Raw genomic sequence first — 23,868 nt, forward strand, 5'->3', positions numbered from 1 at the left:
GGTGTGCTTACATTCTAAGCAGGAGGTTCCTTTCTTGTCCAGCCCCCTGACAAGCACCCAGGGACAGAGGCCAGCAGGACATGACTAATGGCCCATAGGAGAAGCCTGGCCCTGCCTGACTGCCCTCCAGAGAGCCCAGAACCACTGTCCAAGGACATTGAGGGCAAACAGTTCTGAGGAAGCTCCTTAAGGACTGCCCTTCTCCAGCCGGATTCCCTCCCCACAGAGGTCCAGGAGGCCCTGAGTAAGATTGTCCAAGGTCTAAGGGTGTAGTAACCCTTAGGTGAGGGCGTGTCTCTTATCTTGAAGGCAAGTTCTCAAAGTCTTCATCCAGTTTTTATCCAGTATCTCCATCCCAAAGAATCCAAAAATAGATGCCTACTAGCAATGCAGAAGAGGCCAGGCTGCCAGGGCAATGGGTTTCTCAAAGATCTTTATATGCCCATTGCAGGGACTCAGCCTTGTGGGGACATGAGATTTCAAAGGTGATCATACATTGAAAAGCTTCCAAAAGTCCTTGTCTCCAGCAGATCCACAGTCCTCTTACCCCCAGCAGCACTGGGAGGGTTATTAGAAAAATTCTGGAGCTGGGGAAATGGCTTAGTGCTTAAGAGCACCCACAGCTCTTGTAGAGGACCCAGCATCTACACAGTGGCTCATAGCTGCCTGTAACTCCTGCCCCAGGGGATCTGAGGCCATCTTCTGACCTCCACAAGGAGCAGGCGCATGTGCAGCAAACAGACACACATGCAGGCAAAACATTCACGCAATAAAAATAAAGATGTAAATTTCGAAAGAAAAGAAAAATACCTCGGAGGAGACGTGTCCTAATCATCCCAAGTCCCAGCCTCTGTAGGCAGCAAAGCCACTCAGAGCTCCCCTCTCTCCCCCACTAGTTTAGCAGCCTCTGGGGAGGTTTCCAGATGCCTGGACCCCTGAGGAGACCTGCCTTAGACCCCAAGTGCCCCGACTTTACGAGAAGGTTGCCAAGCTGAACAGTGCCACTTCCACTTCCAAGACCCCTTGGTGATGCTGAGGGCAATTATTACTCGGGCCAGCTCCAGGGCAGTCACTCTGGACTCAGGCCATTTAGCAGGCGTCTCTAAGGACTCTGGGCCCAGCAGATTTACTAGGACCGTAGAACCAACTCAACCTCGGGTGTCCTGTGCACAGGTCTTCTATGCAATGCACACTGCAGGAACCAAACGTCATTCTATCCACTTATATTAGCCTCCACACCCCTGGACCAGGCAGCAGGCAGGATTTTGTGCTCTTCCCATCTCACTCTCCACCCCCAAACACTGCACCCTGATTAATCTCCCTAAAATTTTCAGGTCATCCAAAACCTTACCCTACACCAAATTCTTTAATGGTTCCCATGTGTTTCAGCTCAATACTATACACACAGACCTTATGGGCACTAGGCTGGGGACAGGAATGAGCCAAGCAGCCCTATGCAGTATCCAACTTAGTGAGGCTGCAGATCCTGGGGAACACTTGTCCATGTGGCTTTCCCACAGGCTCCCATAGGCTCTGCCCGTGCGGAGGTAGAAACCAGGTGCCATTTCTTCTAAAATTTCATGAAAATCCAAATAAAACATCAGTTAAGAGGACCCCAGTGATGGATTTCAGTCTAGAGGGCAAGTCAAATCTAATCCCCTTCACTCGATATTTGAAGCCCTCAGTGACCATGCCTACGAACTGCCTCCCCATCCTCACCACCATGATGCGATGGTATATGCCGCCCCATCAGGTTGAGCCTCTTTCCCTTTGCTCTTGTCCCTGCTGGCCCCATAGTCTTTCTCTGAAGGCCAAAACCAGCATGAAAGATTCCTTTCCCTATGTGGAGCTCACCTCTGTAGAGACAGCCCTACCTCATCATCCTTCAGTACCCAGGCCTTTGTGATATATCGGTTCCTGGACTGGCAGCATCAACATCACTCCAGAACTAATCTGGATACTTGTCTGCCTACTCTAAAGACAGGGACCCATTGCTTTCTCGCACCACAGTCCAGGCAGGGGCTATAAGCTCAATGGAGAGTGCCTGACCGTTGTCTGACCTGACTCTATTTTGTATCAACTGTGAGATCTTGAGTCAGTCATTTAGCCTCTGCAAGACCAGACCTTTCTTTTTATAAGACAGGGACAAGCACTGCCCTAAAGGACCTAGCATGTCACAGGGCCAGGTGAGCAGTAGTGGCCAGCATCCTCCTGAGAGACCCTTTCTACATATCGGTGGCCAGCAGCACATCTTGTCCACGATGATGTAAGGCTTGAGAGCAAGGATATGGCCATTTTAGCCTTGCTGACCCCCGGAGGGCACAAAACTCATCATCCTGCCTCACTGATGTTCTCTGATGGGTCAGGGTGACATGTAAGAGAAGAGTACCTGCTGCAAGGATAGGTGAGGGTGAGAGGCACCACCTGGGCCACATGGCTCACAGGCATCAGTGTCACATCCCTTGCATTAAGGAACTAAAATCTCTGGCCCCACCACTCTGAGCTGCTGGAGACCAATAGCTCCCACATGTCCTGGCAGCAGTCCAGGTCACAGTGATGCAAGCAGATGTAGGTGAGGGGCCCTGTCCAGCCACCAGACAGATGCTACTCTCAGAAGCTCAACTCACACACAAAGCCAAAGGCCCATCACTCTCTCCTTTTGAGGTCCTGAGTAGCCCTCTTGCCTCGCACAAGGACACATGTTTTCCAGGCTACACAGGAAGGAGAGGTGAGAGGGAAAGGAATCACCATGGTCCAATTAGCCCACTGTCACCCTCCATGCTTACAAACAGGAGCCACGTCACCACGTGCTACAGAAGCAAACATTTTCAGTTATCTTCATCTGTGCTTCCCAAGACCTCTTGAGGAGACGTCTCACAGCCAGCAACTGACAGGGCAGCTTCCCTTCCTGTATTTTGCAGGGGCTTTCAGGTAGAAAACATTAAAAGCCCACCCATCTCCCTGCCAGGCTGAAACCCCTGGCTGGCCTGGCCTTCCTATCCCTTCATTGCCAGTGAGCCCACCAAACACATGGCCAGGCTCTCTGCACTCAGAAGACAAACTCTGCACCACTGTAGAAGATGATCAGATGAGGGGTGAGCAAGGACACTCGGCACCCAAACCCACTAAGCAGGGTGCACCACAGCTGGGTGGGGAGCAGGGGACCTATGCTCATTGTGTGCCATCGTCATTAAAGGGGGCCTTTGCAGCAGCTCCTTCACGTAGCATGAGGATGAGATGACAGATGTGCAGTAGCAGAAGGCCTCACACTGCTGACTGGAGCAACAGGCATCCATCCACTCTGAGAACTGATGTGTCACTGTCTACTGAAGGGGAACATCACATAGCCTATGACCTAATAATTCCATGTCTGTTCCTGTATTCCCCCTTATGTATGTATGACACATTATATTATCTACAGTATGTAGTATTTATATATTCCCACATCCCCATGAAGGTCACATATATATATACATCCACCAAGAGATATGTACAGCACTCTAGTCACAGCAGTACACTCTGTGAAACAAACCCAGAATGAGCCACGACACAAAGACATGTGTCCATGATGGAATAGTCCATCCTGAAGAGAAAGAATAAGAAAAATGAGCCTCAGACAGAGGCAAGCATTGGGAAAAGAGGAAGATTCCAGACATCATGAGTAGAAATGGGGGTGGGGGTCCATTCATATAAGAAACAAACTAGATACACCCAACCTTGCTTTGCGACAGCTGGATGGGGGCAGCTTTTTACTGGTAGCAGGGGACCTACAAAGTCAAGAGAGTTAGTTGACTTGGGGTGCTGGACACATATGGCTTTCTTGATCCAAGTGTTAGTTATAGAGGTGTGCTCAGATTCATAGACATGTATGTGTCGTTTCTGAAAGTGTGCAATGAAGGATTTCGTTAAGACTCAAATGAAAAGATACTGAAAGAAGAAAAATGGAGATAGGGTAGGGTCAGGCTGCTCCGATTGACAAGAATCTCTCTGCTCAGACCACAGGATTTGGGAAGTGATCAAAAGTCTAAAAGGAACTTGGGGTACCTGTATTCCAGGATCTTTTGGAGGCTGGGGCTGTCAAACATAGCCATCCCATCATCCCACAACTGGCCCCTAACACTCCAAGCCCAATGTCTGCTTGCACAGCAGCATAGCAGCACCTCCACTTCTGAGCCAGCCATTCTCTGATGTTCAGGGTCAGGAGGAAGTCAGAGAATGCTGGGAAATGTTGGGCTATGTGTGAGCTCTGTGAACTTTTGAAAACTCGCCTCTTAAAGAGAGACTTTTCCAGTGTTCAAATCCACTTGAAGAGGAACGGGAAGACAGTGGGTACAACTTTGTGAGTGTTCTCTTTTGACAGTGTGCCTGAAGAACTCATCTCGTGGAGTGGGGAAATGTGAGCAGTTAAATCTATTCAATGTCATGACACATGAAATTGAAGCATAATTGCCCCTGAGTGCTCAGCGACCGGAAAGCACTCGTCCCAGAAATGGAGGGAAATTTATGCTGGCGAATGGAAGCAGCTGTCAAAAGTTTGATAGCAGCGTGTGTGGCATTTTGACAAGAAGGCTTGGGTAGGGCAAGCACTCCCACCCTACCATCTTAACTCCCACTGAAATGTCACAGACCACTATCCTAAAAGTGAGGAACAGCGAGAAACCGTCAATTTCCAGCCCTGGGGAGTGTCCTGCTGTGGAAGGACATTCTCTTACCGATCATGTGGTTGGCAACGTGTATCTGGATCTCTCTCTCATTCTCGAAGGTCATCTGGCACTTGATACACTGGTATGTCTTTTTCTGTTTGGGAAGGAGAGAAGGAATCAGGTAAGAAGAGACAGAAAGCCATGTCCCCAAAATCCTGGCTCAAGATGTCCCAGAGTGTCTGGCCTCTCCCAGGCATCCCAATCCACTCTCTGCCCACCTCCCTCTGACTCTACCTCACCGGGGCACAGGCTGCTTTCCAAGGGGCTGTGAATTGGATTTGTTGTGTGCCAAGGTCAGCTTTCTCAGGAGCTGAGGGTGTTTGCCCCACTTATAAAGGCAAATCCATGAATCCACCTGTTCATCTGTAAGTACCCTGCCATTCCAGTTTTGGTGAGGCAGACCCCATATCACCTCTTGCACAAGAGGTGTGTTCCACTAACTGATGAGATTTAGGAAAGTGCTTGGATCCCAAGAGTCCTTGCCTGGTCAATGGAGTGATTCCTTGATGGAGTCATATTTGGTGGCATTAGATAGTAAGAACTGGGGTCTAGTGTGAGGGGGTACGGGCCAGCCCTGTAATAATATATCCTGTTCCCTGTCCCTTCTTCCTGCTTCCTGTTCACCATAAGGTGAACAGTCTCTGGCATGTGCACCTGCTGTCACTGTGTTCTGTCAGGGTTCTACAGGACTCAAAAATATAGAGCCAAGGAACCCTGGGGTGAAAGCTCTGAGAACAGGAGCCAAAATATGGCTTTCCTCAGTACACACACACACACACACACACACACACACACACACACACACTATCTGAATAATGCATACTCCCGTTTATCCACCACTCTTCACCTGCTCCTGCTGTCACTGTGTTCTGTCAGGGTTCTACAGGACTCAAAAATATAGAGCCAAGGAACCCTGGGGTGAAAGCTCTGAGAACGGGAGCCAAAATATGGCTTTCCTCAGTTCACTCACACACACACACACACACACACACACACACACACACACACAAAAAATCTAAATAATGCATACTCCCGTTTATCCACCACTCTTCACCTGCCCATTTAGACATCTACTCAAACCTCAGTGTCCACACATCTACTTTTACCACCTACTTTTATTTGTTCCTCTACACACTTGTCCACCTGTCCACCCAGCATCCATCCATTCATCCTGGAAGCTCTTCATACACTGAGCCATCTCAAGAACACTGTGACTGAGCAGGGTAGATGGCTCCCAACAATTTTAGTGCTCAAGGACAGCTCGAGGATTTGTCATCTGTCCTGGGTACACATGGTCCCGAGTGCCTGCAGGTACCAGCTACTTTTGGAGGCAAGTGAAGGCAGAAAAACATGGAAACTAGCAGAAGTCTCCATGCTTATCGCTTAGCACAAGTAGCTATGAAATCTGCCCCATATGGGCAGATGTGACATACCTGTCATGCACGGCTATGGGGCATTTTAAAAGGATATGTACAGTGGTAACAGGACTCTGTATAGCCAAGATTTATAATACAGCACTGTGGTTTATGGGGTACTGGGGTTCCCCTTGCCTTTAGAAAAAGTAGGGCTTCTAATCCCCTGGCTAAGGACCCAGGCACCTCTCTGAGCTACAAAGCCAGGATGAGTCACCAGAGAGCTGAGTGCCCAGCTCCACCCAGGCTCCATCTGCAGGCTCCTCTCTTGGGGCACCCTCTCCATCTTAAGGAACTCAGCCCACTATCAGAGCTTGTGAGAAGCCTTCTGTTCCCACCCCAGGAGGAATCCAGGGCCAGTTAGATCTCCAAGCTGATGCCAAAAACATACTGTCGGGCCCTAGCTGAGTGATTCATCTGCTCCCCATTACCCTGAGCACCCAGAGGGCAGGGATATGTGCTGTCCACACCATGGGTTAGCACAGACTCACGAGATGGACCTGTTGAACTCATGAGCAAAATTGCTGTGTAATATCCAAAGTGCTGTATTAGGTCGGAAGGGACTAAAAGAGCCAGAGATGATTCCTGGGTCCCTGCCACCTCAAGAGCCTGGTCAGAGGAATGCCTGATAATAATTAACTTCCATGTTGTTTTGTTTATCTGTTCCTCCCATTTTGAAGCCCCATATAGAGTCCATGCTGCCCTCAGACTCATGATTCTTCTACCTCAGCTCCCAAGTATTGGGAGCACAAACATACACCATCACGTAGAGTCTGTTTAATTTTTATTGTGATTATTATTGAGGAAAGAAAGATCTGAATGGATGAACAGAGGGATAGGTGGAACAGGCTCTGGTGTGAGTGCCCCTGCTTAGATTCCAGTATCCCTCTGACAGCCCTTCCCCTGCCCCCAGTGTTTCAGAACTACATGGAGTTCAGTGTGTTCTTAGTACAGGCCATGACACTGGTCTCAGAAGCATGTACTCAGCTTGGAAAGGTCCCAAGAAGAGCAGGGTCAGTCTCAGAGAGGGCAGACTAAGACAGGGTCAAAGAACTCAACTTCATAGGCCCTATCTCAGCTCAACTCCATGTTCACAAAGAAGAGGCGCTTTCTGCTCTTAGAGTCACTCATCCTATCCCACACATCAAACCGCTTGCTCACCCTGGCAAAGGTAAGAACTGAGGGAGCCTGAAAGAATACATAAGCCAGTGAATACATGGATGAAGCTCTGGCTGAAAGATGTCAGGAGAGCCATGCTAGACAGGTACCACCTGGTCCTGCAGGGCTTCAGGGCAGAAGGCTGATGGAGGCCAAAGCCATGGCTATGGGAGGAGACTCCCACTCCCGGCTGGGTACAAGCTTCTGGAGGCCACAGCCATGGCTAATCTAGACCACTGTGAGAATAGTCTATAATCAAAGCAACCTGATCCTCCACCTAGGTATAGGTGAGGGAAGCACACTTGCTGAGCTCTAATCACCAGAGGCTTGTTCAGGAAGACAGACTCCCCATAAACACTCTAAACATATGGCCACACTGGAAGAGCATTGGTAGAGAGTGGGTCCTTCCTGGTAGGCAAACAGGCCCAGAAGATTCTCAAAGGAGGGACCAGGAGGAACTTCTGCCCACACATACAGGGAGTTATCTACATATATGCACACATATGTGCATTCTCATGATCTCTCTCACTCCAACTCATACTCTGACCCCTGTGTAGTAGTCTCTGCAGCACACGATCTGTGTGTATCATGTGTCCAGTGTTACAGGTTTACTTAAAAGAAGGAATCTTTGTGGATCCACAAGGTTGCACAAATCAATATGGTGAACTCATCTGCAGAGACATGTATGCCTTTGGTTCTCACTGAAACCCTGATGCCACATCTCACACTCTCAAGCAGAAGTACAAGTAGTGCATGACAGAAACAAGTGCACTGAATAGCCAATGTACTTAGATTCATAAGTATACATGCATGACTAGTATGTAAGCAAATGTATATGCATGTACACACACACACACACACACACGCACACACACGCGCACACACACACACACACACACACACACACACATGCAAACACGCATGCGCATGCACACCAGGCTCACCAGCACTAACATTTCCAAGCTTGGCTCCAACATCTACTGGGTCTGCCTTTCTTCACTAACATCCAAGAGAAACCACCATCTCCATCTCCTCTTGAGCCCAGAGCACACTAGGAGATAGAACACAAAGGTAGGACTTGACATTCAAAGCACGTCCTCTGTCTCAAGGCCCTTCTCTGAGGTCAGTCCAGAGACACCAGAGCTGAGGCCCAGGGCCTGTGGCCAGGGGCTGCCTCCCCAGCACAGTCCTGAGTAGCCTTAGAACAGAAAGAAATCTCCCTTGAATGAAAATGAAAAGAGAGGGAGGCAGGGAGGAGCTGACTGGGCCCCTGGAAGGGAGAAAAGAGCTTACCAGTGTCCATCACTGGACTGGCCCTCAACATGCACTAAGAATAATAGTGCTTGCAGGCAGCTTTTATGGAATCTTCACTACCTTTACACACTCGGGGAAGAGTCACTTCAGTTCCACAAGGCCCAAGCCACACACTGTAAGCAAAGGGCCTAGGACTCCCTGCCAGGCAGGCTCCCTCTGGAGTTACTTGTCGAGCTTGTCGTCTGGCTCCAGGACCCAGATGTCCCTAAACAGTCCTGGTCTAGGTAAGAAAAAGCTGGTGTGTCCTGGGCACATGTTTAAACCTCCCATTTGGAAATCCACTACTCTTTTGTAGACCAGGCAAAGGGAGTGACCAGGCTGCTCCACCTAGAATGGAGGTCTCCCCGGGACCTGCTGAGGCAGTGAGGCCTCAGGCCTGCCCATGTTGGCTAGAGATGAATTGATGTTGTTATTACTTATGAACGGGGGTGGGGAGAGCTTGAAACCTCAATGCTTCACGCTCCAGCCAACAGCATCTTCGGCCCCACAGGAACCCAGTCCTCTGAGAGCTGGTTGCTATGGATACACTCCCAAGGGTCCCAGCCTTCCAGCCCCCAAGCCCCTGCCACAGCCCCCAGAGTGTGCTCTAACATGAGTGAGTCCTGAGGGAAGCAAGGGGTGGGTGAATAGACAGCTGGGGCCCTGGCCCCAGGCGTGCCCAGACAGGGGGCAAGGTCCCAGGGGTAATGGTTAGAACGAGGCGGTACCTAGGCTTTGTCTAGCTTCTTTCTGCAAAAGGTCCATCTGTTTGGGCCTCTGGGCTGGTGGGAGTGGGATTTCTAGCCTGGTGCCTCTCACGTGGACCCAAGGACAAGCAGGGAAGGGCCTGGGAAGGGATGGAATAAGGCTTCACTCTACCTCGTGTGCTTAGCTGTGTATTCTTGGCTCCTTTCACCTTTCTGAGTCTGGGGGCCCTCTACCGAAACAGAGGCCTCACAGTTAGGCTCTTGCTTGTTGTGGGGACCAACCCTGTTGCTGGGAGCCAAGAGAGATCCCTTCATATAAGAGGAGTTGTCCAGGAGGGGTGTTCAATGTAGGGCATGCTGGGGAGGGGGAAATTCCAGGAGCTCAGGATTTAGAGTGTCCAAGAGCAGGCTCCTGGCATTAGGAAAATGGTGGGAGTGGCTCAAACAGATGGATAATCCAGGCCAGGATGCATCCAGGAAGGGCAAGAGGAGCCCAGCCACACTGCTCTGCAGAAGAACGGGACTGCATTACATTCCATTCCTGCTAGCTGCATCTCCATGCAAGCTGGATGGGCCATAGAGGGGATGGGGAGATTGATGGTCAAGAGTATGAGAGCAGCAGGAATTCAAATCTTGCCTCTGCCTCCTGGCAGCTAGGACCTGGGGTAGCCAACCTCACCAACCTGTGTTCATGTCCTTTGTGAAGATGACTGCTGGAGAGGGTCCTCAGATGACAAGTGGCATCATTTGATGTGGTCATCTAAGTTGCCTGGAGTACGCCTTATATTTGGAGGTGTCTGAGCATCAGGAGTGAATCCCACCTTTTGAGACTTACAGACTCAGGAGAGCATCAAGTGGCACATGCCCACCTCACAGTCAGAGTGGACCATAAGTGGGAGTGACAGTATAAGGAGCCACTCTCTATGTCCTATGACCCCCCCAACTTTAGAGCCCCACATTCTCCAGAATTACCACAATGCCTTGGCTACCCAAGGCTCAGGTGGACAGAGCTGAGCAGCAAGACCAGTGTCCATGCTTTGGATCTCTGAGAGGTGCCTGGCTGAGCCAGTTCAGAAGCTTCACTTAGCTGACGTGCCATGAGTTAAAGGGGTGCCACAGCCTCCAGAAAGAGGCCTCTGGTTCTCCAGTTTCCAACAAGTTTCACACTTCTCTCTGTTTGGGCATGCTTCCCTTAGCCAGGTGTCTATAGGCAGGTCCCATGGGCTCACTGGCCTTCATTAGGCCTACCCATGATACTCATAGGTAGGAGGACATCCTCTGAGGGATGTTCCTTCATTCTCTCCAGCCCTCTCCCTCTTCTCTCAACCCAGATTCTGGGTTCCTATTCTGAGAGAAAACACCTTCAACAAACACTGGCACGTTTCAGCAAGCACCTGTGGCAGGTGCTTTCCACATCCTGCTTCCCTATCAATGGCTCCAGCAGCAGCCCTCCAGGGAGAGGTACCCTGGAGACCTACGTGATACGTCCTCCATCTGGAAACACAACATATACGTGGTGGGAATTTCTGACCCCGGCTATCTGACACTCAAGACCACGCAGGCTGAAACCACCTCAGGTGTTCACCAACTTAAAACGAAGGCCTTTGTGGGTTCAGCAGTAGCCCATGCTTCCTTCCTCTGTCTCAATCACAGCAATATATTATGATCCCGTGGCTCTCCTGAGTCTATAAGTCTCAAAAGGTGGGATCCACTCCTGATGCTCAGACACCTCCAAATATAAGGGGTGCTCCAGGCAAATTAGACAACTATTTCAAACGATTGGAAATGATCGAATCAAATCATACCATACCAAGGGTCTTTCACCTACCATAAGCTATCTTGATGTTACTCATGATACCTTGTCAGCAGAGGTTGTGGCAAGCATATACAACCCCAACCAATGCCTGGCTTTAAGTCTCAGGTGTATCTGACATCACTAGTGTCTGTGTTGAGAATCCAGAGCTGTGAAGTGAATCACTCAATGAGATACAATAAGCCGGGTAGTCAGTTCGCTCCAGATAAATAGCAAAGATGCCAGTTACCGCACAAGGAATGTCGATTGGGTATTAAGCACTGTGCTAGGCACATATTCTGCATGTCACTGACCCCTCACAACAACGTTAGGAAATCATCATTTCTGTAATACAGGTGAGTTCTTGACAAACCAGTCCCAGAGATACAAAAAAATGTATACATGCCACACAGCTGGTAATACAGAGGCTGAACGGGGCAGAGGGGATGTGCCTAATTCACATGGGTAATGCTGCCTCTCTGAGTTACTATAAGACATACCCCCCAGGAAGTACACATGCAGGAGTTTTATTTATATGAGTATCCACTGGTCCCCAAGGAGGACAGGTAAGGAATGATTGCACTTACCCGGGGCACTGGAGACGTCTGGGCACCTTTCCGGGGCCCACTGGTCTCTGGTGTAAGATCACGGTGGTCCACCTGCATGTGGTTCTCCAGGTCCTCAGCACTCTCGAACTTCACGTTACATTCAGGGCAGCGGAGGCCAGCACAGGGCCGGTCAGCAGGTTCGGGTGGGGCCAGGCCACCCACCTGTCCATTGGCACTACGAGCCATGCAGCCAGCACATAGACCATAGGGTAGCCCGTTGACATCAAGCCTGACCAGGTCCTGCTTGCTACGGAACTCTTTGAGGCACAGGGCGCACTTGTAGAGCTTCTGCAGCCCCTGGCCATTGGGGGAGGATGCAGCTGAGCTGCCAGCCAGCTTCTGCATGTGAAAGGTGCCGTGGATCTTGAGCTCCAGCGTCGAGGTGACAGTCTGCATACAGACCACACAGCGGAAACCAGTGAGGGAGTTCCGCAAGTCGGGGTGCATCTGGCAGTGCTCAATGAACTCCTCCTCACTCTGCAGGGGCATTTTGCAGATGCGACAGGTACCTGTGTCCAGACTCTTGCTGTGGGTCACCTTGTGCTCAGTGAGCGTCAGCAGCGAGGGGAAGCGCTCGCCACAGATGGGACACATGTAGTGTTTGGCAGGACCCCGGTGTGTCTGCAGGTGTTCCCGGAGCCCATTCTCCGAGAAGAAAGTCCGAGAGCACACATTACACTTGTGGCTGCCCTTTATGAACTCTGCCTTCTTTCGTGAGCCGTCGTCCTCGCCAGGTCGGATGTTGTGATCCCGGAGCCGGTGGTTCTGCAGCAACACCTCCATGGTGTAGGCTGCACCACAGATGTCACAGCCATACATGGGCTCTGACGCATCCACATCGTCCTCACTCGCCTCGTGGCTGTTTGGTGCCTCAGGATTCTTGAGCAGCATGCCCTGCAGGTCAGCAGGCTCTGCCTTCTTAGTGGAGGTTGGGGGCACCCCGTTGGCCGTGCCATTCTCCACAGTTGCGTCAAACACACAGTGCTTCTCCCGTAGGTGCTTCTCCAGCAGGATAACGGCGTGGAAGGCCTTGCTGCAGAACCTGCAGTTGTACTTCTTGCTGTGTGTGGTAATATGGCACTGCAGCTCCACCTCGGTGCTGAAGGTCTCGCCACAGAAGATGCACTTGTGGGCCTTGGCCGGGTTGCCGAGGTGGCTGTGTTTGACATGCACCTGCAGGTCAGCCTCCTTGCGGAAGTCCCAGTTACAGGCCGTGCAGCGGTACATCTTCTTCTCGTTGCTGTGCTTCACGGCCAGGTGCACCTGGATGGACACCTTGGAGTCAAAGACCTCCTGACACAGGGTGCAGTGATACAGCACGAAGGTGTGCATGTCCAGCAGGTGCTTCTGCAGGTCGTCCACCGAGGAGAACTGCTTGTCACAGCTCTCACAGACGTAGTGTGTGGACGTGGTCATGTAATGCACTGTCAGATGCTGCAGGAGGGACTCCTGAGAGTCAAAGTCCTCTTTGCACTGGGGGCAGGCCTGCTTCCGAAGCAGCAGCTCCAGGTGCAGCTTCAAGTGGGTCTGGAAGCTCTCGAAGTTGGAGAACTTGAGGTCGCACTGATTGCAGGGGTACTCGCCATTGGAGATGGAGTTGGTGCTCCCCGAGAGGCGTTGTCGTTTTGGGGAAGACACCTCGACATCGGAGGAGACTGGGCTCTGCTCTGCCTTGGACTTCTTGCTGTGTGCCAGCGGGATGTTCTTGTGGTTCTCTTTGATGTGCTTAGTGAGCTTCAGGATGGAGCCAAAGATAGGGGAGTTGGTGCAGTAAGGGCAGGAGTAGACCTCCATGAAGGACTGTGTAGGCTGGACAACAGGAGATTCCAGCTTGGTGCTCCCCACACTGCAATGCGCCTGTTGGATGTGCTCTGTGAGCGAGGACTCGGTGAGGAAGCCCATGGAGCACTGGTTGCAGAAGAAAGCATTATTCCCATCAGGGGGGTTGGCATTGGGGCCACAGTGCGAGACTCGAATGTGCTCCTGCAGGCTGTTGATGTCAGCAAACATCTCGGGGCAGTAGTTGCAGTGGAAGGCAGAGATGTTGCCAAATTGCATGATGGGGTAAGCGTGGCTCTTGTGCAACTTTCGCACATGCTCGTTGAGGTTGTAGAGTGTGGGCATGGAGTCTAGGCAGATCTGACATGTGTGACTCTGCTGAGGTTTATCCGCGTGAATGGTCTTCAGGTGAATCTCCAGCACTGCCAGGCTGGTAAAGTCCCGCTTAGAGCAATAGGGGCAGCTATAGACGACTTTGGGCCAGCTCTGCCCGTCATCCCGCATCTTCTTCTGCCCCCTCAGTGGCTTCAAGGTGGAGTCTGGCGTGGACCCGCGCTCCACAGAGGCGCTGGAGTCAGGGGTAGCACTGCTCATGGAAGCCACACTGCCCAGCACAGGGTCAGGACTGACACTGTGGTTACTGGAGTCAGGCTGCCGGTGGCTGTCCAGGTGGCAGTACACACCCTCCACAGAGGAGAACTGCTCAGGGCACATGGGGCACTTGTGTTTCTGGTTCGCGTGGGCTTGGTGGATGTGGGCAAGCAGCGTGCTCTCGTCAACAAAGACCTCAGGGCAGTGGATGCACTGTAGGTCCGCCTTCTCTGAGAGCTGCGGGTGGAGGGTAAGCACGTGCTTCTCCAGCTCCTCTGTCTGGCTAAAGGTATCCTCGCAGTAGTCGCACATGAAGTCGTCCTTCTTGGCTTCCTTCTCTGACTTGGCCAGGTGTTCCTTGTTCTTCTTGTGGGCCTGCATGTGGCTCTGCAGAGAGCTGGTGGAGGAGAAGCCGCGCTTGCAGACACTGCACTTGAACGGCTTGCTGGAGCTGTGGGTCTTCAGGTGGATCTTGAGGTGGTCGCTACGGGAGAAAGCTGCCTCGCACTCGTGACAGTGGTACTTCTTGTCGCCTGTGTGCAGCTTGATGTGCCGGTCTCGGCTCCTCTTGTGTTTGAAGAGGCGGCTGCAGAAGGTGCACTTGAACGGCAGCTTGTCGCTGTGGATCTGTTCATGCCTCTTCAAGTAGCTCAGGCGAATGAAGGACTTGTCGCAGAACTGGCAAGGGTAGGGCAGGCCAGTGCCGCCTTCTTCCTCACCGAGGCCGAGGTCACAACCATCTCCGATCATCTGCGTAGGTGACGCAACATCCTTGCTGGAGGGAGATGAAGCCACCCAGGAGAGCTGTGGGTCGTCATCACCATCTGCAGGGGAAGGCAGAAGAGAGATCAGAGGCAATTCCCAGGGCCGCTGGGAAGCAAGGACAGAGCCAGTTTCTCGACAGCTCTCGGCTGAGGCTGTGCAGCTGGCCAACTGCTGCAGGGGAGGAGTGACTGACGAGGGGGCCGGAAGTAAGTGGACACACAGACCTTCCCATCCACAGAGGACGCACGGCAGAGGGGTGGCAGAGCACCCAAGGGAAGTGTCCTTTTCTGCGGTGACACCTGCCTGAACCTGACTGGATATAGTACACCCCCACCAGAGGCGCAGCTCCCAGCCACTGCCCTGGTGGTGGAGGAGGGGCAGCCTGTACAAAGTCACCGGAAATGACCACACAGACCATCGGTCCCACAGGCCAAAAGGAATCCAAGTCCCCTAATTCCAACTACATCTGGGAGTCAACTTCCATCAACCCTCAGGCCCTAGCCCCCCATTCCCTAGCCCCCCAGCCTTAAGGGGACTCTTATTTGTCCTTTGGGCACAGTCAAAATTTAGCAAGAACAGAAAATACCCTTAACCTTAACAACCTCACCATATTCATGGATGGGGAACTGATGAAGTGGGAAACTGCTATTTCTAGTAGTAGACAATACACAAGGGGTGTAAAATTGCAGGGCTCCAAACATCAGACTCCAGTATGCAAATGAAGCAAGTGGAGGGCAGAAAGGAAGACCTGAGGTACCCAGCCAGCATCCCCAAGGACTCTCCTCTTTTGTTTCCAACCCTGTCTTTACCCTACTCACCCAGGAGCCCAGGTGGTAGTCATAAGGATGGACTGGGCCACCAATAGCCAGAGCCTGGGGCTAGCAGTCGCTCTCTCCATGTAAGGGACTCTCTGCTCTCCAGAGACTAGAAGGACTTCTCTGGCCCTTCTAACCTCTGAAGGAAGCTAAACAAACCTCAGGGCTGGCCATTTCTGGGGAAAAAAAAGTACACAGGACACAGCAAATAAAGCCAGGGAAGTTCGCAAAACACAGCAGGGGCTGGACAGAGCCAGTGCGGAGCGGAAGGCGTTCGGAGGCTCAAGTTTCTCATCGAGTGGATTTAAAACTTAATAATGAATGAAACAGACCACAGGCTGCTGCGGGCAGGGGAGAGACAAACAAAAGCCCAGATTCGGCTGTGCTGACCTTGCCTTGTGACCCCAAGGAAAGAGACCAGGGCCCCTGGCCACACTGCCAGTCTCTAGCCAGCCAGCTGAGTCCTCAGGGAAAAAAAAAAAAAAAAACTCACACAAGTTGTTCCCGATCCACAGGAATAGAAAAGGACAGAGAGCCTCACAACCAGCATATGTTCACACAATCACACACACACACCCCTACACATTTTACACCACACTCACACCACTCACCTATGTAAGCACATGTGTTCAACATATCTTACACATAGCTCCCAAAACACACACCTATAGGCTCACACGATCACCCACACAAACACACACACACTAGTTCATAGGCAGACTCACCTTTGCTGTGTTACATGTCTGTATACCATATCAGAGTCGCACAACATTCACATTATGAATACCGTACACTTATGTCTAAACACACACCTTAGACACATACCCTCCACCATCACAGACCCAGGGTTCCCCTTGAAGGCTCTCTGTAGTTCCACTGCGGTTCCTGCCCACCACAAGAGCTTATTAAAAGGATAAGAGGAGCTGGATAGAGAGTCCCTCATAACTAGCACTAGGGAGGCTCCAGTGCCCACCCCACAACCCCTGCCTCCAAAGCATAAAGTTACCCCAGCTGGCACCACGCGTACACCTCCGCCTGATAGAGAGTGCTCTCCGAAGCTCCTGCTCTGTGTCTTCCAGCAGCCTCCTCAGCTCTAAAGCCCAGCACCCCTAGGAACGCCCTCCTGGAGTGAGGGCACCCTCTCTCCTGGGGGCCTCACATTACAGGCCCTTTGACCGGGAAGGACGCAGCCGCTACCAGCTTCCTAGATTAGGCGCAGCGGGAGACGTCTTATCCCTTGCCTATTAATTCCCAGCCTTTGCCAGCTGGGCTCTGAGGGGCACAGACAAAGGGACCCAGGGGAAGAGGTGGATGGAGCTAGGACGCGCTTGGCCTCTGCCCACTGGCCAAACTCAACTAGCTTTAGGTTATTTTGATATCATAGCTCAGAAACACTCAAGCTGCCACAAATATTCAGAAATGTTCAAATGCCCATGTGCCAGGCCCCACGAAGTGCTTTCTCATCATCTCTGGGGAGGTGAGAGCTAGGACAATTCTACTCTACATATGGTGAAACTGAGGTGGATCCCAGACATATTGACAAAATATGAACCATCCTGACAAAATATGAACCACCAGTGCTGGGGCTGACAGCAGGACCCTTCACTTCCCCAGGCTGGCTTCTCTGAGTGGCAGGCAACTGAGCCAGCCTTGCCACAGGTAAGGAGGAGGGGCCATCACAGCAAGCTGTCCTTCTAGTCCTCCCTCAAGAGGCAGGCAGAAATCATTCAGGGTAGATATTTCAGGGAGAGTCCACCAACGCCGAGAGAAGCCCCCTAAATAGCCAATGGGTGGAGAAAATGAACAACCAGGAAGGTAAAACCAGGAAGGTGCTATGCCCCTGGGACGAGGCTGAACCAGCACGTTTACTGCAGTCCTCGGCTCCTAAAACCTTCATGCCAACTGATGGCCCCAGCCTTCCAAGCTCCTCCAACTCAACCACACCATGGGTGATCTTCCCAGCCTCAGAGACTCACTAAGTATATCTAGAAAAGAAGATCCACTGTGAGAGGCAGACTAGGAAATTAATATGAAACCACTAGAGTTCTGTAGGCATGGATCCACAGACAGGGTCCACTCAGTACTGCCTGAAAGCGGATGCAGTGGGCAAGCAGAGTCTGCTGAGAAAACGAACACAAACTTAGCCCTAACTACAAAGGACTATATGGTTCTGCGGGCTACCTACAGAGGTACTAAACTGTATACTCAAGTAAGTGAGTGTTCCAGAGTGCAAATTATACTTCTATAGAGCTGGTAAACAAAAGCAGTATTTTGCCAATAGTAATAATTAATTCTAATTAGTAGCACTAGCACTAATTTTAGCAGCTGCATTTATCATTCACGTCCCGCATGCCAGCACTCTACACGTCTGTTATCTCAATGAATCTCTCAGTCATCACAACATCCCTATCTATCTGTCTCCAGGAGCACCTCATGTTTGAGATGGAGATGCTGGGTCTCAGAGACATGAGCAACTTGTTCACCACACAGAACTGATGTTTCACAAGGTTGGTCCCTGCATCTCCTGAACTTGCAGTATCCCATCTCAGGCTAACATAAGCCATTCACCACCTTCACAAAGAGAATCATGACCTGCCCGGTTTGTGCCAAGGTACTGAAAGTTCATTGCAGGGCTGGCTGCTTGGCTTTATTTTTGGCAAACAAGTTTCAAAACTAAAGGGAAGTGTATTATTCTCCACCAACAACCAAGCAACTGCTGAGACTGTAATCATCTGAATTTAAATGAAAATAAGGCTCCTTGAAGTGAAAAGGCTCAATCAAGGAAAAGGGGCATGTTGACATATGAAGTCCCAAACTGGCCGCCCTGCTTACAGCCTGTTATTCAAAAACCACTTGGCCTCAGAGGCTCCCCTCCCACCTGCTCCAAGTACATTTTGCACTGGGGGCATCTAGCCAAGGGTATCAGAAGAAAACCAAAGAGATGAGCAGGGGCCAAGGCTCCATTGGATCCACAGGGGGCATTGGCAGAGGAAGGGAAGATGCAAGCTCTCACAGTAACAAACACCCCTCAAACATTGTTAGCACTTCCCATGCACAAGTGTGACCGCCCGCGTACAAGTGTGACCACCCATGTATAAGTGTGACCTCCCATGCATGAGTGTGACCTCCCATGCACGGATATTACTGCCCATGTACAAGTATAGCCACCCATGTACAAGTGTGACCACCCATGTACAAGTGTGACCACCCACAAGCAGCATGAGCACACATCCTCTGGCTAGAGTGAAGAAAGGGAAGGGAGGAGGAGTGTGAAAACAGTGAAGGGTAGGTAGCCCAAGGTCCCTTTCCAGGGCTGAGCAGCAAACAGATTCAAGGAAAGGCACAATTGCCCAGCTATCTAAACATCTACAAATGAGGGTTTTCTGGCTACCAAGCAAGCATTCTTCTAGGACTTCCCATGCATTAATTTAGTCCTCAACAGTTCACTGAGCTGCGTGTATTAGCACTTCACTTCCATTTACAGAAGGAGAAAACAACGCACAGAAAGACTGACTTGCCCAGTACAACCCAGCTGCCAGGCAGGAGAGCCAGAAAACAAACCCACTTAATCCTATTCAATTGGTGGCTTCATCCACAATGCTGAGATGCGAGACAGAGTGACAAATGCCAGCCCTTCAGCTGTTCCCTCCTTTAGAATAAGCACAGTCAAAGAGCTATAACAAAATGAGGAGAAAAATTACTTTTAAAATGGAGATTAAATTCATTTTAAAATGACTAATCCAGCAAAGAGGCCTGGAAGGGAATGGTTTCTAGGGGACTTCTGCTGTCTGCTGAAGGAAACACACACACACACACACACACACACACACACACACACACCATAAAAGAGGAGGGAGTTTTGATGAAAATTCAATCAAGTACAAAAATATTAACTGGACTGCTGAATATATCTGCAATACAAGTAAATGGATCCCAGGCAGGACGTGATCAAGGCAAGCTTGATCAAGGCAAGCAGGACGTGATCAAGGCAAGCTTGATCAAGGCAAGCAGGACGTGATCAAGGCAGGACAGGCCAAGGCTGCCACAAATGTACCTGACAGTGGCAGGTAGCATAGAACAGTTACCCAGAAAGGCAGGGGGCAAGGTTCATAGCTCCTCCCATCAGAGAACGTCGGGGAGTTGCTATAGAGGGTGCTAGGACCTAGGAGGGAGGGTGGCCCAGGCCTAGAACCCACAAGAGTAAGCCAAAAGTAACTATCCTTTCAGAAAAGGGGAAAGTGACTCTCCATCACGGAGATAGAGAGATAACCCTGAACGAAACTTTAGGGGTGGGGATCCGTGCTTCAGAAACAAGAGGAGTATAGCTGAATCCCAGGAAGTTCTGGGTCTCCAGGACATTGCTAGGCTGAGAAGTTCCATCCATGTGATTAAAAAATGACATCAACTGGTGACAAGCAAAGGAATGTGGGATGAAATGGTCTCAGGACACTGAACAATTGGACAAAAGGCTTCCCAGGTCCCTCCTCTAAGAAAAGTACTATCCATCTTCATGGAGCTATAAGGCAGGGTCCCCCACTTCCTGCTGTCAGTGCAAAAACAAAAGGACATGAAAAACCTTGTGCAGTTGCACTGAGGTCCCAGCCAGGTCAGCTCCAACCTCACCTGATGGGAGGCCTGCCCTAAGCACACACAAAGGTACCTGGGTGCTCAGGAGAGCACAGCTGTCTGCACTCCCCAAAGCAAGCAAGACCTACTTGCATGAGCTATAAGGCACACATAAACTGCTTCCCTTGGAGGCAGTCAGGACTGAAATAAGTGGCTTTCCAGACATAAAAGGAAGTAACACAGTGTGGGGCATCTGGGCATGTTCTTGCCTTCCTTCCAGACAGTGAGAGCACATGAACCCAGGAGTCGCTGGCCCTGCTCCTCAGAGGTTGGAGTAGCTGGTGACTGAACCAACAACACCCCTGTACCATGGGTGGACTGGGCCAGCTGAGGCCCTTTCCTGGAATTGCTTCCAGCAATCAGCAATGCAAGTTCCCCAAAAGCCTAAAGATCCCATCACACAACCCTAGGTATTTTGTGGCTTTCCTGGGTGTCTTTTTCAGGGTTTCTATTCCTGCACAAACATCATAACCAAGAAGCAAGTTGGGGAGGAAAGGGTTTATTTAGCTTACACTTCCTCATTGCTGTTCATCGCCAAAGGAAATCAGGACTGGAACTCAAGCAGGTCAGGAAGCAGGAGCTGATGCAGAGGCCATTGAGAGATGTTACTGGCTTGCTTCCCCTGGCTTGCTCAGCTTGCTTGCTTATAGAACCCAAGACTACCAGTCCAGAGATGGTACCACTCACAAGGGGTCCTCCCACCCTTGATCACTAATTGAGGAAATGCATTATGGTTGGATCTCATGGAGGCATTTCCTCACCTGAAACTCTTTTCTCTGTGCTAACTCCAGCTGTGTCAAGCTGACACACAAAACCAGCCAGTACACTGGGTGAACTAAAAAAGAATCTGTCAAGACCAAAGAAAGATGTCATTGAGTCCAACCTGGCTTATCAATGAGTGTACTGGGCCACTTTCTGGAGCACACATGACTAATGACATCTGTTGATTGTCTCTAAGATTATGTACAGTTAGCGCAGGAAGCAATAGAGATTGGAGTCTCCAGGAAGGGTCTTATGATATCCCACTCCTAGAAGAAATTTTAATGGCTCCATCCCCATGGACCTAATATCATCTATCTTGTTCTATTTCTTCACCATGACTCAAGTCAAGGTCTCCTGTGCACCATTACAGCCAGTTTTGCTTCACTTCATGGTGGCCATGGTCATGTCAAGTCTGAAGGAGACAGCTATGACATCTCAGGCAGATGGAACCATCCAAGGCACATCCGAGTCCTGAGCAATGTTGGTGGTGGGTGAAGCACACTAGACTGGGGGCTGCTGTCAAACACCCACGAGGGCAGCAAAGCACGCTGCCTACAGAACCTAAATGGAGCCAACCTGGGACATGGTGTTAGGCAAAAGCAAATGCCCCAAAATATCTAAACGCCTAGATTGCACAGCTGTGAGACTTTCACAGCACACGTAACCCAGGGTGCTGGCTAGCTGACCTTAACATACAGACATGATTCAGGATTATCTGGGTGAGGCCTCTGGAGTCACTGGGTCTTTGAATGTGGAAAGAGGATGCAGAAGTATAGCCACCCATGGTTGCTGGGGTTGAAGACACATACATGAGTGATGAATGCGGTGACTCTGTGAATGGCAATAGTTCTCTGCCATCACCTTGACCTTTGCCCTTCCTGTCTGTCAGACTCCTGACCACCAGAACCATGGGTGACTTTGTACTGTTTTAAGTTACAGTGCACATGAGGATTTGTTCCAGTGGCAATAAGAAACAGTACAGCTCTGGGGGAGGGTGGGCAGCAGTGGGGTGCCCCCAGAACACCAGAACAAACACATGGCAGTAGGAAAGTCACTCAGGAGCTGAACATTGGCCATAAGATTAAAAAAAAAAAAACAGTATTTATAAAGGGGCAGACAGCTTTCTGCAGGTTACTGAAATACTGGTATTGATGGCCCCTGGTACAGACTTGGGAAGAAGAATATATTTTCCTGAAAACTAAAATCACCTTTAACCAAAAGTCTAACCCAGCATGAAGGGAATGGGATACTAGAGATTCTTAGCGATAAGGCTCCATGCTCTCAGAAACTGAAGAAGGATGCCGGCTGCGCAGAGACAGGCAAGTGTCCCGCCTCTGTCTGGGAGGAAGAGCCTCTGATGGGAAGACACGGGATTTATCTAGATTTCTGTGCAGAATGTTGAAGGTGTTTCCTGGTTTCTTCTCGCAGCTTACAGTAAGAAAGAAAAGAGAGAGACCAAAGGCAGAACGGTTCAAAAGGAACCAGGAAGCATCCTTGGGAAATTCTCTTGTTGCAAAAGGACCATATGACCTTTATTTTAGGAAAGCAATACTCCAGAGGAATGGCCAAGGGTGTGGCTGTGCATTCTGCTAGCATCTCAGGACAATCAAGAGGTTAGAGTTGACTCACACAGGGCACTTTTTTTTTTTTTTTTAAGAGATGAAGGGTGTGATCCTCAGATCTCTGCAGAACAAAACAGTGTCCGGGAGATTTAGGAGCACTGTCCACAAGCCATCGCAACAGAACCCCAAGGCAGAGACAGAATTCTCTAGAAATTTCTTCGGAAGGAGCCTCTTGTAGAAAAGAGTAATTCCCCATGAAATACACAGGATAGCCACAAGGGTCTTGAAATTTTTATACCAGCAGAAACACTGCCAGGTTAGCCCAACAGGGAAGGAGAGTACAAGATGAAAGGTGTCCATCACACGCCCAGGGTCCTACAAACGGGAACCAAGAGAGGAGAGCTGCTCAGCTGAAAACATGTGCTACCTTTTGTAGATGGAAAGAATGACTCAGAGGGTGGGCGGTCAAGTCTAGAAGGCGGAGCCATGAGCTAGCAAGTATAAGATCACTACTGGACCAGGCTCAGACCTGGCAACTTATACTTACATACAAGGATTCCCTCTCTTGCTGTTTTCTTTGCTCTCTCTCTCTCTCTCTCTCTCTCTCTCTCTCTCTCTCTCTCTCTCTCTCTCTCTCTCTTTCTTGATTTTTCAAGACAGAGTTTCTCTGTATAGCCTTGGCTGTCCTGGAACTCACTCTGTAGACTAGGCTGGCCTCGAACTCAGAAATCCTCCTGCCTCTGCCTCCCAAGTGCTGGGATTAAAGGCTTCTTTGCTCTCTTAAAAGACAGACCCAGATAAGCATGTCTCTAAAAGCCTCGACAGCTCTTGCCATACAATCAGTTGTTAAAGTCTGCTCGGATTATAGGGGAGTCCAGCAGTAGGTACCTTCACTCCGTGCTCCCTCCCAGTCTGGGTATATTTTCTATTCAGGACATTTTGTTGAGCCTGCTCTATATTCCAGGTTTCTCGGGTGCAGAAAGTACCTAGCATCCTTGGATTACAATAGTGGTATCTACCCAATCTCTATTTATTTGCTATTGTCTGCTGACATTCTAAAACAACTTTTGGCTGAAAATTAAATAATTTTTAAAAATATTCCAAAAGGAAGAGGATGAAAAGACAAGTAAGGAAAAGAAAAGATGTCTTCCATGTCAGGCATTATGATTTCACTTTCCTTATATTTTTGGTTGTGAGCCTAGCCTTTAACGGCTGAGCCATCTCTCCAGCCCTGATTTCACTTTCCTAAATCCATAGATTGGGGTATACTGAAAGGAGAGAAGCCCTGCTCACAG

General features: G+C 50.2%; 1 protein-coding gene across 5 annotated transcripts in view; it reads right to left on the bottom strand.

The window, feature by feature from the left end:
* Znf423 (zinc finger protein 423) overlaps positions 1–23,868 on the bottom strand; it is a 304,962-nt gene that overhangs the window by 109,971 nt on the left and 171,123 nt on the right. For all 5 annotated transcript variants that reach the window (XM_031340750.1, XM_031340753.1, XM_031340749.1 and 2 more), the window contains 2 exons: positions 11,653–14,867; positions 4,713–4,797 (listed from right to left, as the gene is read on the bottom strand). In XM_031340750.1, the coding sequence (XP_031196610.1) occupies positions 4,713–4,797; positions 11,653–14,867 (3,300 nt within the window). The remainder of the gene's footprint in view (positions 1–4,712; positions 4,798–11,652; positions 14,868–23,868) is intronic.

Source organism: Mastomys coucha, unplaced genomic scaffold (assembly GCF_008632895.1).
Source record: "Mastomys coucha isolate ucsf_1 unplaced genomic scaffold, UCSF_Mcou_1 pScaffold22, whole genome shotgun sequence".
NCBI classification, from domain to species: Eukaryota; Metazoa; Chordata; class Mammalia; order Rodentia; family Muridae; genus Mastomys; species Mastomys coucha.